Raw genomic sequence first — 13713 nt, forward strand, 5'->3', positions numbered from 1 at the left:
TTGGACTACCTGCAGAGCTTGTGAGAGTATCCTATGTATAGTACTATTTTAGGTGGTCCATGCCAGGGCGCTTTATGTGTGGTGAAGAGTGTTTAGTGAATGGGACAGCTCCTACCGTCTGATGTTGGGCGTTTGTTTACACAGCAACGTCACTGTTGCATTCACCGACCAGCTGCTCCATTCCTTCCACATTTACACCTCCACTGAACAACAGCATCGACAGCATCTGGTCAGAGGCAAGTTTTTCTTATCAGTACATGCCTCGCACCCCGCTGCAGCCATGCTAACATATCCAGATAGACAGAGATTTGAACAAATACGAGCTTTGTGGGAAACGGCGCGGTCGGATGAAGAAAATATAGCAGATATGGTAAGCTGGAGGGACAAATCAGCGCCTCAGCAGCCTATGGGCGCAGACCTGCATGAGAACGGCGCCCGAAAGTTTCGGAGAAAGCTCAGCTACGGCCTCTCTCTCATATCGAATCCTCTCTCTCAACGGAAGATCACCCCGGGCCGCAATAAAGTTGAGATCAATTCATTGGCTGTCACTGAGCCACCCACAACTGACGCCATCACTACTGCCTCTGCATGCGATCCCCCGACTTTACTAGCGCGCGAATCGACGTCTCTCATAAACTTTCATGACTTGACAAAAGGTCTAGTAGGGCAAACGGATGTCGATACCTCACTCCAGAGTGACGATGCTGATATCACCCCCAAGCCACTTCCTCGCTCGCGCACGTTGGGCTTCATCCCGCTCTCCGTCAGCACTGAGCCTGATACACTAGAGCCAGATATCAACGAATCCGTCAAGTTCTGCTCTCCGGGAGTGATTCCTGTATCTGAGCTAAATTCAGTGCCTTCAAAGATTCCTTCACCAAGTCCTCCGTTGTTTGAACATCGTTGCGCTAGTCCACGTCGATATCTTCATCACCATCCATCCTTCAGTGCATCACAACAAACCAAATACATTGCTGCAGCACAAGCATTTGTTAGCCCCAAAAAACGTTCACCTGCAAGAATTTCACAGCCATTACGGTCACGCACAACACCAAACCTTGTGAAGGGATCGAACGCGCGACAGACTGCAGGGTTTATGGTTCCTAGGCAACCAGGACCTAAGAAACCCAATGTATCCCAAAGATCCGAGAAGCCAGTATTACAGGAGAACATTCCTATCGAAAAGCGCATCAACAATAGGCAGCCGCAGATACAAGAGAGTATGCTGAAGCGTGAATCTCTTGCGGTTGCCGGAGCAATATACGACAGGAGGTCATTTGGACCAAGCACTCCAAATATGCAGGGCAGAAGAACAAGCTTCGCAACTCCACCAACTGCAAGCAAACAGGGGCGCTCCTATCTTACTGAAAACACTCCAGCCACTGCAAAGAGAATCCAGCGTGAGGAGCAGACTGTACTGCCGCCACTGCGCCTTACTATGAAGCCTGACCTAGCTTCAATGCCTTCACTTCCAGACACTTCGACAAAGAAAACGTCACATAGGCCTCGTTCCTCAAAGGCAGATTTGCTACGATCCTACACGCAAGCAGATTTGTCGAGGAAAACACTAGGTACGCCGAATGGTTTGGGTGGTGTTTGGCGACTATCTCGTGCGCTTGCTATGGTAAATCACGAGGTGAGCAAACTTCCGCGCTCCAATACCTTCCATTATCTTGGATCTCAGCCAGAAGCTGCCCCGCCAGTGCCTCTTCTGTCACTGCACCACGGAAAGTCATCCCTGTCAGAGACAACACAGAATTTACGTATGAGTCAAGACACGCTCTTCACGCCTCATGACGGAAGAATAGTATCCGATACTATCTCATGTCAGTCAATACCCGAAGAGAATGGTGAAGAGGTGTCAAGTCAGGGCTGCACAAATACGCAACTTGAGGCTACAAGAGCCTCTGCTCTATCAGAGACGCCCAGTACATCAACCTTCAGTCTTACAATATTTCCCTCATTACCAGATAGGCCTCAGCCTCCAGTCTTGGGAACACACCCTGTACCAGGCGCAACAACAAGATCATCACAGGAAGTTTTACGCGAGACTTTAGGATCTGTTCAGGGGGAAGAGACGCCAGAAGATGCTGACAATAGTGTTTTCCAGGTCAAAGATTACATGCCACCGCTGTATTGGGCTGGAAGATTTCAATCTCGGTATGACCAGTGGCGTACTGACGCCATGAATGCGGAGTTGAATACTCAGCCGGGCCAGCGAGGAAAGGACCCATTGAGCGAATACAGGCTTGACCAGGGAAACCTTGCCGCATGCCATATCCTTGCGCAGCTGCGTGCTCTATGTACTACTGACCAAGCAGCAGACAGTCTTTGGGTATGTGATGTTTCTTGTTTCTCCCACCATCTACTGATTGACTGATTGTAGGAGTTCGAGTACAATTATCGAAAGGATCACAGGCTGCTTGGCAATCCAGCCGATCTCCCAAGAAGAGCTACACCCAAGCAAAGCGATAGTGAAACTCTTCCCGAGACTGGAGCCGGTACTTTTGAACGAGCTTTCAGAAAACTGACCCCTCGCAAGAGTAGCCTTGTCAATCTCATGAAGGGCAAAGGATGGAACAAATCGGACGAGACGAAGGAAAATGATACTTTGGAGGAGGACCGAGAGACATCTACGGGGAAGTCTTAGACCTCTGTACATGCCGACTAGCGTATTAAGAGTGATATGGACTGTCGGCTTTCAATGATTGAATGGGCCATTCATTGAGAAACAGTATCTACAAAAAGTTACAGTGGGCAAGGTGGTGTGGTGCAGCCAAGAGTATTGAAAACATTGCTTGTGGAGTTCTGCAGTGAGGCGGTAATGTAACTTTAGGGGATGGTAAGCCCGGAACTTAATGATTACGTAGGAAGGGCATATCAATAACGTATGGCCAGACGAAATGTAATCTTAATAATTCACAGAAGTGCTGCAATGACTATTCCTTCTTCTCACTCGGCTTGGGTGATAGCTCTTCAACGATGTTGTTTGGATCTTTCCACGCCAGGGCAACATACTTGGTATGGCTTCCTCGAGCAAAGATCTCTCCTTTGCTATTGCTGAAGTTGATTGATGTAAAGGCCAATGTTTTGCCGACTTTTATCTCTGTTAGCAAGAAGGGTTTGATGATCACCCGAGATATAGATACATACATTTGTCACACGATACTTCGGCCTTGATCAAATCTCCGACCTTGCCGCCCGAGGAGAGGTAGGTCACATTCAGGTCAGTGGAGACGCCGGTTGCGAAGAGACCGCGAGATGCTACGGCTAGAGAGCCCCCAAGATCGACTGCGAGGTATTAGAATAGATGAAATCGAGCTGGAACTAATCAAAATGACCCATGCTGGCGATTGTTCCTCCATGGAGAATGCTCAATCGGTTCTGGGTGTTGCAGATTAGCGGTTAATAAGCTTCGGTAATACTGTATATGAAGTTTCCATGAGACTTCAAGGGAGAATACTCACTGTGTGCTCCTTCTTTATGTCCAGCTCAAACTTGACGCGTCCCGGGACTGCCGACGTCACTCGAAGCTGATGAATCAATTGGTAATGAGCCTTGTTCATTCATTCAAATCGAATCTCAGAGTAAACTTACACCGTCCAGAAGCCTTTGAAATAGTTAGGTCGATGCTATCGGTATACTATCCAATCGTGGGGGTGTACCTTGGCTCCAGGCCCGAGTTGGCTCGGAATGATTCCCAGACCTACTGTATTGGTCAATGGGCATGATTTTAGCATTTCCCATTGCCTATATCACTCACAGATCGTACAAACTTCAGCGCCGTCATGGTCACGGTCTCGGTTCTTTGTGTGCGAAGAGTGATGTAGTTGGGTCCCGCTCGGCAGTTGGCTAGTTATCTCGGAAGCTAGACAGGGGTGGAGCGGAATTGTGGGGGAGCATCTTTCCGCTCACTGGACGCGCGCGTCACCTTACTTTCTTTGAACGACCAGTGACTTTCGACTTTCGACTCAAACAGGCTGCAGCCCGCGCAACGCAACGCGTCTTGCCCGCCTCTCTCTCTCCTGCTCATTGCAGTATCCGAACATGATAATACGGCGGTAAAACAACGTTAATTCTCCACCACATCCACCAAGATGTCGGCCTCGTCTTCTGCTCAGGCGCTGGAATACCTCGAGGGTCTCCCGCTGGCTACACACAAGAAGCTGTATGAGCAGCCTTCGACAGTTCTGGCGGTATTCCGCTGCATGTTACCGCATCTTGGTAAGCAAAGGCAAACCGAATAGTGCTTGCAGAGCTAATAAGAGCCTCAGCCAAGTCAATAGTCATGGCTATGCTCTACATGCCCACTCCCTTCCCCGCTGCCGACCTCGATACCTGGTTCAAACCCACTGCGCGCAAAGAGAAAGAGAGGGCGACCTTTACCCTCGACCGTCTGCATATCATTACCTCGGCACGACAGGACAACGGTACTCTATCGTGGACACTCAATCCAGGCTTCCAACGCAGCCTCCGAAACGCCATCGAGGGCTCTGGCACGCATCGCTCTTTTGGAGTACCGGCGACAAAGGAAGAGAGTGGAAATCGTGTTAGTATTGAGTTCTTGGACGAGTATTCGAGGTCTCAATGGGAGGGCATATTGTACTACCTCGTAAGCGGTGCGGCTGGTCTCAGCAAAGACAGCATCTCTAGAGCTGAGGTTGGTCCTGGCACCAAGAAGCTATTACATACTGGTGATCTAGTGCGCACAATACATGGTAGTCCAAGGATCACAAAAGATGGCTTCTCTTTCGTGCTACAAGAGACGAATGCGCAGGTTTGGAGTCTGCTGATTGTTTATTTGAAGATGACGAACGAGGTAAGCATGAAATATAGATCTTATCTGATTTCATTTAACACTATTACAGCTCGGCATGTCCGAAACCGAAGTTCTCTCATTCCTCTTCATGCTTGGCTCTCTTGAATTGGGCCAAGATTACTCCACTTCCACCCTCTCAGCGACCCAACTCCAAATGCTCGAGGACCTCTCTGCAATGGGTCTTGTATATCGCTCAGACAGAAATGCGCGAACCTTCTACCCCACCCGGTTAGCGACGACGCTCACATCAGACTCTGGCAGTGCCATGTCAACTTCCTCCAACGATATTGCACAAGCAAGCACAAGCACCACCGGACCTCCAACCGCAGCAAACAAGGGCTTCATAATCATCGAAACCAACTACCGCCTATATGCCTACACTAACAGTCTGATTCAAATCGCCATTCTCTCTCTCTTCACCAAACTCCAACACCGCTTCCCCAACCTCGTCTCGGGAAAACTAACAAAGGAGTCCGTGCACAAAGCCGTCCAGGCAGGCATTACTTCAGCACAAATCATCTCCTACCTAACCACCTATGCCCACCCGCAGATGCAAAAAACCGTCCCCTACATCCCGCCAACCGTCATGGATCAGATCCGTCTCTGGGAATACGAGGGCGAGCGCGTGGAAACGACAACGGGCTACTTGATGCGCGAGTTTGGTTCAGACGCAGAGTATAGAGATGTTTTGAACTATGCTAGTGCACTGGGTGTGCTCGTTTGGCAAAATGATGCTAATAGGTGCTTTTTCGTCAGCCATGTCGAACAGATCAGTGCGTATTTGAGGAAGAAGAAAGAGAATAGAGAGAATGCGAGGGGCCGATAAGAGAATGGAAAAATATGTACGGAGTTCGTATCGTTGGCTTTCTGTATTGATGATCTCATTGACATCAAGGCGTTCTCTTATGCACAAATGGGGGAAATAAGTGACTATTAGCACAAGTGATAGACAACATTTGAATTTATGATCTTGGTATCGCTCTTTTCTCAAACATTCCCAATCTCACATCTATAGTCCCTTTTGATAAAAAATATAAAGGAAAAGAAGATTTCAATAGGAAAAAAAAGGATTATTACGCCATGCAGATGCAAAGAACATATCGGTTCTCCAAGTTCGTACATTTTCTTGTGAATTGAGGGAAAAAAAACACGGAATCATCTCGACCCCACAAAATGCAACGCGATAAAACTACACACCTCTCCCTCTTGGATAAAATCTTGTTATTCCTCATCATCTTCGCCCTCGAAATCCTCCGCAGCTTCTGTAGGAATAAGCACGTTCTCAGGCCTATCATCGTCTTCTTCGTCATCCACAGCATGGCTTGCACCATTCACGCCCGCCTCACCCATCTGCACCTCCGGTGCTGTACTAGGCATGACGCCACCATTCGCCTTAATAGCCTCGACCTTTGCTTTCGTCATTTCATACACGTACTTACCCAGGTGCTCCACATCCTGCATCTGGGCCTCACCAGGGATGGTAGTAGCGGCAGAGTCAACGGGACGCTGCGTCTCGCCGAACATTTCGTCGGTGACGAGTTCGAGTTTGTCGGGCCGCTGGAGGAGGATGTCGAAGGCGGGTTTGAGTTCGAAGACGGATTCGAAGACGGAGCGGCGGCCGAGGATGTAGAGGCCTAGGCGGGCGCGGGAGAGCGCGACGGTCAGGCGGCGGATCGAGCGGAGGTAGCCTATTGAGCGGGTGCGGACAAGGGAGAGGATGATGTCTGTTTCGAAGAGCACATATGTTAGGAATGGTCTTGGAAAGTTTAGAGAAAAGGGAGGTAAAAACTTACAGTCGTTTTGCTCGCCCTGGTATTTGTCCACCGTAGCTACTATCCTTGGGCGCCCGAACAGTGGATTGTTCTTACACTTGTGACCTAGGACATCGTTGATCAAGCTCTTCTGGCCAGCATATGTGGTGAGAATCGATATCTTGTTTGCGGGGTACCCAAGCAATCGCATGTACATGTACAAAGCGACCGCATACTCGGCTTCGCCCAAGTTGATCATCCAGTGCGGTGTAGGCTGCTCTTCTCCTTTACCCTTGTAGTCTTGCACATCGATGAATTGGTATTCGTGCTTGAAGCCTGGGTTTGCGATTTGGAACTCAGGATTGGAGACGACAGAAGGCAAATTAGAGAGCGAAGGATAACGCCATCTGTAGAGCTCGGCGATGGATGCGCGAGCACGACCTTGTTGGTCGAGCATGATGGTTGGTACGCCCAAGCGGACAAGCCGTTGGAAAAGCGACTGTTCCAGGTTGGCGTATTGACGGAATGCGAGATTTTGGATGACGGGGGAGTTTTGGAGATGATCACCACAGAGGACTATACGTTGCAATGGAAGTTCACCATTCTTTGGGTTTTGCAATGCGAGTGGGATGAAGTTCTCAATCTCAGTGATTTGGGCAGCTTCTTCCATGATGACGTTGTCGTAGTGGAACCCTAGCGATGCGATTTCTTGTCTCCGCATGGCAGCGTGTGTCGATGTCATTGCAATGATGCGAGCTTCCTTGACAAGCAGGTAGTTTGCCTTGTCCCGAGGATTCCGCAGAAGCTCAAACGGACGAATGTCCTCGAGCTCTGCAAAGATCTTCTGGACATGGCGATAGCAACCTTGCGCAATATCAAGAATCTGTTGACGGTCTACTGCAGGAGGGAAGAGAGGCTGTGGTGCATTTGAGAAATAATCTTTGAATGGAAACTCAGTGATTATCTGCTCAACACTCGTTTCTCCTGATGTGACATTATCCCAGTACTGCGTCCACGCTGGTTTCACATAGACAAGATTGAAGTAATCTGCAGTCTCGCATGAGCTACCGTGGGCACCCGGTGCACCGAAGTTTTTAGCGAGACGGTCAACTTCGGATAGATAGTACTGTCCTCTCTCAAGGAACGACTCCACTCGTCCGTGCTTGCTGTAGCTTGCATCCGTCTCGAGATCCTCTTCACCATGACCCAACCGCAATAGGTGACGCTCGTCGATATCAAGCGCCACAATCTTCTGGAACAGCTGATTAAGCGCCTGGTTGCTGTGTGCAACCAGCAAGGTCCGCTGGTCCGGGAAGTTGTGATATATATTGGATATAATCTGGGTCGCAACGTCCGTCTTGCCGGTGCCTGGTGGTCCGAGCACCACTGTTAGTCCCGGCTGAGTTCCCGAAGTGATGGCATCAACTTGGGCAGGTGTGAATCGGACTTTGTTCAGCTTTGGCGCATCTGCAGGATATGGACCCATATTTGGTGGCTTGTACGAGGATACGCGAACCGATTCCTGCACAGGTTGTGCAACCTCAGCCTGGTCCCGGCGCCGCTTTTTCGACGCCCGTGGTGGTGCAACCTCTGGTTCCACTGCAACAGGGAACTCTAAGAGGTATGGAGGCTCGATAGGTGCATGCGCTTCCTCATTGGGCTCAACGGATTTTCCGGGAAATGACTGAATCAGATGCTCCCAGTCCAAAAAGGTATCGCGGAAGTCAATCTTATTTAGCCGATTAGGGAGTCGCTTGTAGGTTGCAGATGCAGGATCCCCATAGCCCAAAAAGACCTCCTGCAGCCAAGATGGTGCTGGGATATCCGAGAGAGTCAGGCGCTTGATGGACTCTAGGATCGGCAAAAAGTTGTTCTCGCGTCCTTTTCGGCGAACAATGAGATTGATTTGCTCGTAGAAGTTGGGCGCTCCTTTGGCGGTTTGGTCCATGTCGGCATGGTACTGCTTCGCGTCGATATTGACAAGGAGCCGTCGTTGCCGTGCCCTTGATCCAAAGCCATCGTCACGGGCTTGTTCTCTTAGAGGTCGTCCCTTGTCATCCAGAACTTGAACCACCTGGGCACATCTCATTCGACGCAGACCAATCTCTTCTCCACTGCTGACATCCCCATGGTTACCATTTCGCATGGGTACGTCGTCTTTTCCCTCAACTGCAAGGAGAAAGACTACATCATCTGGCCGGAGCTGTTCCCAGTCCCGCCGTACTGGATATTGAAGCCGACTGACATCAAGTATGATCTCTGCTCGAACGTAGGCGGGGTGTTCTTCTCCGACTCTGGATGGCGCCACATCAACAATAGCAGGCTTCATGATGGGTAGTGACATTTTTGATACACCGGTAAACTTGGTGTTGACACCTCTGCCTTTTGGTTTGACGCGTTTTACGACGTCCTCCATGTCTTTGCGAATACCGTAGAATGACTCAGCCCTATACAAGACGAATGATCTCCACAAGAAGTCGCCCATGGTCAGGTACTGTAGGTTCAGCTTTGGAATGGCAAGCGGTCGTGAGCCATCGTAGGATTCGTTTCGCAAAAATGTAGTTTCGTAGAGAATCTTTTCTGTTGGCAGTACTGGCATATCGCGGACTGTGTCTTTGAAAGTTGGGCGTTGCTCAACGAGCATGATTAGGGTCTCCATGTAGAAAGCACGATCCCGCACCAAGTACGTCGTGGCAGGATACTCTGTTCGTAGACCCATGAGCAAGCAAAGTTCAACAAGCTCTTCGTCACTCAATGTGCGCAGGTGGCCATCCAGCTCTTCCCTGTTTCCAATGCTCTTGTAGTTTGCTAATGCCATTAGTTGGAGTTTTTCTTGAAATGCAGCGTAGCCCGTTCGTTGCAACTTGGACAGAAGGTCATAATGCTGTTGGTCATACTCGAGTTTCGACAATTGTCTGCCAGTCTGGTCCTCGATGGAGAAGTTGGTGAAGTGGCTGAGCAGGTCAAACAGATCGCGGAACAGGCCGTTGTCTTCGTCGGCGTACATGGGCGACAATCGAATAGCCGAGAGCATGTTGAGGTCCTTGAGTAGAGTGTTGACATATCTCCTTGTAGGCAGCTGACTCTGCAGGTCTATTAGCAGCTCCATGAAGCGCTCGCAGTAGGCCATGTTGTCCCTCATATCTTGACTGTTACTACTGTTGTATAGCCGGTCTATGAAGTCCAAAAGGAGCGTGTAAAGCCACGAGCGCTCGAAACGCAGGCGGGCCTGCAGTGCATCGTCTCCAGCATCGAAGCGCTTCGATGCAGCCCTCCAAGCCTTGCGCAGCATGCTGTGCTGCTCAAAATACTGCTCGCGCACAGCATCAGAATGCAGGTTCTGCCATATGGATATGCCAACCAGAGGGGCGCACTCTTTTCGCACCAGGCCGCTGTCGAGTGATTGGAAGGCGCCGATGACAAAAGATATGAGCTGTGTGCGGATCTTGCTGGGCTGCGAGGGGTCGACGGTCATGGACAAGATGCGACGGAAGAAGGATGAGAATTCGGCAGGCTTGGTTGAGAAGTGTTCTGTTCAGTGTCAGCGCAGTCCCTTTAGTAGCCAACAGCAACGGCGCAACGTACCCCAAGACGACAGGTTCTCCCTCCTCTTAACATTGACCATGAGGGCCAGTAGCAAATGGTGGTAGTTTGATGCATCCTCTGTATATCCAGGCCATAAATAGCGCTCCAACAACTGCAGATTCTCGAGGATCAAGAGCGATGAGTATGCAAAGTCAACGCTCTCCAGCTGGTCCCAGAGCTCCTTCTTGACAACTTCAGGGCGCACTTTGGTCGTCTTTTTTGCGGCTAGCCAATTCTTCCTCGCAACTTGCGCGAAGTGGTTCTCGCCGTGCAGGTCGGCGACAGTTGGGCGGGCATGTTGGCTGGCCAGGTCGGGCGCATGCGCAGCAGACGCGCCTGGAGAGGTGATGGAAGACATGGAGTCGCCCGTCGGGGTAACGTCATCCATGTGGTCTGGCTTCATGGCCATGGTCGCGGTGCAGAGAGGGTGTCGGCGCAAGTGAAGGGGGGCGCGCGCATTGTCGGCGCACGAGGTTTGGCGAATGGCGTAGTGACGCGCCAAGAAGTAAAGTTTCTGGAGTGGATGGCGTTGCGGAAGCTCCAACGACTACCGGCCCGCAGTGCCAAGCCTTCCATCCAACCTCACTCGCCCAGCCCGCAACAAGCACGCCCTCGGCCGCAGTGCACATCAACACCACAATGACGAACGCAGACGAGGCAGTCAGGCACCAGGCTGTCGTGCCAGACAAGGTCCCCACTGGAGAGTACCCTGTGAGTCAATTGCGCCTTCGGCCATCCTGCAATGGCTTGCACTAACTAACGCCGACAGCTCATCGACAATGACCCGTACGCCTTTGTTGTCCTCTGCCACATGCCATGACTAACCTCTGCAAAAAAAGACACATTAGCCGCGTAATGCGGTACACTCGCCCCTCCGACTGGGCCTACGGTGCCGCCCTCGGAAGTTTGAGCCCTGGATTGATGCTTTACTGGGAGAAGGTGTCGCCCTCCATGGTCGGCAAGGGTGGTTTTGCCCCCGTCTTGCGATTGACCGGCGCTGTTGGAGTGGCTGGATGCTTCATGTTCGCCTACTCGAGGTCATGCAGTATGTCATACACAGGCAGGGAGGCAGACCAAATGCTAACACACAGCAGTGCGTTTCTACGGTGCACGTGAGAACCGCCGCGAGGTGGAGATGGACATGCGCGAAATGGTCGACAAGGTCAAGAAGGGCGAGCCACTGTATGGAAAGTCGGAAATGAGCGAGTACATGCAGGGAGTCGCCCACCGAAACTCGCGCTTTGCCGCAACATTTGGTCACGTTCTCCCATGGCCAAACCTCGTCAATCACCCCTACCACGGTGTTGACACCGCAAAGTACTACCGACAGGCTGAGTTGGAACTTGAGCAGGAGAGGCTCGCCCGCGAAGGTCGGTAGAGCCAGAGATGCTGTAAACAGACTAAGCGTAGTTTTTTGAGTCACAGTGGCTGTAAATAAGTTCAAACAAGCCAAGTGAGCATGTATCAACATGTGTTTCTTGTTCTCATTCCATCTCTAGTTTACAGGGAGTCCCTCCAAGACCTTGCTCTGTCCGAACTCGGCCATTTTGAATTTGCTAATCCAGTCGTCTCGATTAATGTACGCACCACAGATCCTTCTCTTCCCAGTGAAGCTGCTCCGACCATGTAGCACTCTCCAGTTATCGAAGATTAGTGCCCGTCCTGGCTTCAATTGCTCCCAGTACTCATTCTCTTTCTTCTTCAGTAATGCATCAAATTTCCTTGCGGCGTCGTACCACGTTTCCACCTGATCAATGGGGAGCTCAATCGACGCACGATCAGAAGAGTTCCAGCGTACACGCAGGAGACTTCCCGTTGCAATGTCGTGCTCTAGTACGGGGAAGCCACGGTATGGCTGAATCGATATGCCATCGTTCCCTGACGCATGGCCATGCACATTTACTGTAGCGAGAATCTCATACGCTTTCTTGTCCGTTTCAAGAAGTTCTTGAGCGACCTTGAACCCGTCGACAAGCAAGCTCGCTCCTCCCTCCCCATCCGTATGCGACAGCAAATGGAACGCCTGCAGCCCTGCCGGATCAGAAAAGTACGTCGTATCCGTATGCGCCTCAAGCGCAATATTCGTATACGCCGTATCCTTACTCGCCAAATCAGCCGTAAAGTCGTAGAACCCACCATAATGCGTCTCGCGTATAAAGGCAATCTTCTCCAGCAACGCCTTCGTATCCTGCGGATCCTCAAACGGCGTTCCATCCACATAGCAAAACCCATATTCCCGCAGATGCTTCAGCAACCCCGCCATCTCCCCGCTCATAACCCCCTCGTACTCGACTATCGGCGGCTCCGCCGCAACCCCCTTATCCCACAGCGAAAGCGACACAAGCCCCAACCGCTGCACCGCCTTGGCCGGCTCCGTCTTGAGCGTCTGGCGCAGCAGCGAAAAAGGGTACAAACTCTCATGTCCGTCCTCCCACGTAACCTTCAATTTCTTCCCGCCCTCCGCCTCCGCCTCCTCCCCCTCAACCTCCCACTTCTCCATCCGAATCCCCGCCGGGATCCCAAACGAATCCAGCAACCGCTGCCTCGTATCTCCATGCATACACGTTCCACACTGGCAGTTATCCCTGAGCCATATGTTTGGGACCCGCTTGTCCCCCACCCACACCGTCCCCTCGTCCACATTCACTCGATCTCTTCGCGCACGACCCCCATGGACACTGACACGCACGTTGTACGGCCCTTGCAGTCTATATTGCAGCCCGCGGTACCGCGCTTGCAGCTCCGTCAGTTGGAACTGCGCCTGCCGCAGGAAATGCGACATGCTGCTTGCGCGGATGGCATCGGCTCCTCCCAGGTGGTAAGAACGGGATCTAGATGAAAACTTGGTGGTGTATGGCACGGGGCTTATTTTTGTGCTTTTTGCTTCTTCTTCTTCCTCTACCATGGCACCGGGTTCTTTGGCAACACCAGTCTTGGGCTTTTTGGTTTTGCCGCCCTTTTTGAAGTGCTTTTGGGGCTTGGGCCTGGACGTTTTCTCCTGCTATATGTTAGTTATTGTGCGTGAATTGAACCAAGATACGTGATTGTGTAGTTACTTCAGAGTATGGCCTAAGTTGCGATACATGTCTCGTGACATTGGCGGTCTTTGAGGTCCATCGCGATGCTCGTGCCGCCAACATGATGGGCAATTGGGGTGTCGAGACAGGGTAGAGGGTGCAGAGGCAATGAGCAACACCAAGTTTTGAGCGATAGGTGGTTGTGAGCCGAGGGAAAGTTTGGTCGTACAATGATGCGGAGTCACCAGTTCGGGTAATCGGTTACGGTGCTCTTCACTTGACAAATTTTGTAAGCCAATATGAACAATGCAATTCTGAAAAACCTCATCTTCCGGAGATAAAAGGCACCATGGCCTAATGGTAAGGCGTTGCTTTCCGGTGGCAAAGATTGTGGGTTCGAGTCCCACTGGTGTCGTCTTTTTGCTTCTTGCTTTTTTGACCTTCCGATCAAGCTGTGGCTTTCTTCCCTTCTTCTCGCTCTTTTTTCTTCTAAGCGAGTTGGATTTTTGGTTGTGGAGTGAGAATGCAGCAACTAGGCCCC

The 13713-nt window shown here is 51.0% G+C and overlaps 6 protein-coding genes and 1 non-coding gene across 7 annotated transcripts; 4 read left to right on the plus strand and 3 right to left on the minus strand.

Moving 5' to 3' along the window:
• Positions 1-280: 280 nt before the first annotated feature.
• Positions 281-2650, plus strand: PSV08DRAFT_191852 (uncharacterized protein; the record flags this gene model as incomplete). The annotated part of the gene is made up of 2 exons (XM_014217546.1): positions 281-2344; positions 2387-2650. 2 exons carry the CDS (start codon positions 281-283, stop codon positions 2648-2650), a joined length of 2328 nt encoding a protein of 775 aa, XP_014073021.1.
• A 169-nt stretch (positions 2651-2819) lies between these two features.
• On the minus strand, positions 2820-3816 carry PSV08DRAFT_344742 (HotDog domain-containing protein). The gene is made up of 7 exons (XM_014217531.1): positions 3764-3816; positions 3666-3706; positions 3598-3610; positions 3468-3533; positions 3342-3384; positions 3154-3291; positions 2820-3097 (listed from the first exon to the last, which is right to left on the minus strand). The coding sequence occupies exons 1-7, from the start codon at positions 3788-3790 to the stop codon at positions 2940-2942; spliced, it is 486 nt and encodes a 161-aa protein (XP_014073006.1). The 5' UTR covers positions 3791-3816; the 3' UTR covers positions 2820-2939.
• Positions 3817-3943: 127 nt separating this feature from the next.
• PSV08DRAFT_212829 (transcription factor Tfb2-domain-containing protein) lies at positions 3944-5798 on the plus strand. Its single transcript, XM_014217537.2, has 3 exons — positions 3944-4224; positions 4275-4819; positions 4869-5798. The coding sequence occupies exons 1-3, from the start codon at positions 4098-4100 to the stop codon at positions 5643-5645; spliced, it is 1449 nt and encodes a 482-aa protein (XP_014073012.1). The 5' UTR covers positions 3944-4097; the 3' UTR covers positions 5646-5798.
• A 55-nt stretch (positions 5799-5853) lies between these two features.
• On the minus strand, positions 5854-10513 carry PSV08DRAFT_212831 (uncharacterized protein; the record flags this gene model as incomplete). Its single annotated transcript, XM_014217564.1, has 3 exons — positions 5854-6543; positions 6613-10101; positions 10156-10513. The coding sequence occupies 3 exons, from the start codon at positions 10511-10513 to the stop codon at positions 6041-6043; spliced, it is 4350 nt and encodes a 1449-aa protein (XP_014073039.1). The 3' UTR covers positions 5854-6040.
• A 226-nt stretch (positions 10514-10739) lies between these two features.
• On the plus strand, positions 10740-11685 carry PSV08DRAFT_212835 (C-terminal of NADH-ubiquinone oxidoreductase 21 kDa subunit-domain-containing protein). The gene is made up of 4 exons (XM_014217563.1): positions 10740-10866; positions 10925-10941; positions 10995-11200; positions 11250-11685. The coding sequence occupies exons 1-4, from the start codon at positions 10795-10797 to the stop codon at positions 11531-11533; spliced, it is 579 nt and encodes a 192-aa protein (XP_014073038.1). The 5' UTR covers positions 10740-10794; the 3' UTR covers positions 11534-11685.
• On the minus strand, positions 11593-13295 carry PSV08DRAFT_385430 (uncharacterized protein; the record flags this gene model as incomplete). Its single annotated transcript, XM_014217545.2, has 2 exons — positions 11593-13053; positions 13196-13295. 2 exons carry the CDS (start codon positions 13293-13295, stop codon positions 11651-11653), a joined length of 1503 nt encoding a protein of 500 aa, XP_014073020.1. The 3' UTR covers positions 11593-11650.
• Positions 13296-13515: 220 nt separating this feature from the next.
• Positions 13516-13587, plus strand: PSV08DRAFT_t75. The gene has a single exon. It is a non-coding gene; the product is annotated as a tRNA-Arg (tRNA).
• The last annotated feature ends 126 nt before the right edge of the window (positions 13588-13713 follow it).

The sequence above is a fragment of the Bipolaris maydis genome (genome assembly GCF_028858645.1).
Source record: "Bipolaris maydis strain C4 unplaced genomic scaffold PSV08scaffold_20, whole genome shotgun sequence".
Lineage (NCBI taxonomy): Eukaryota > Fungi > Ascomycota > Dothideomycetes > Pleosporales > Pleosporaceae > Bipolaris > Bipolaris maydis.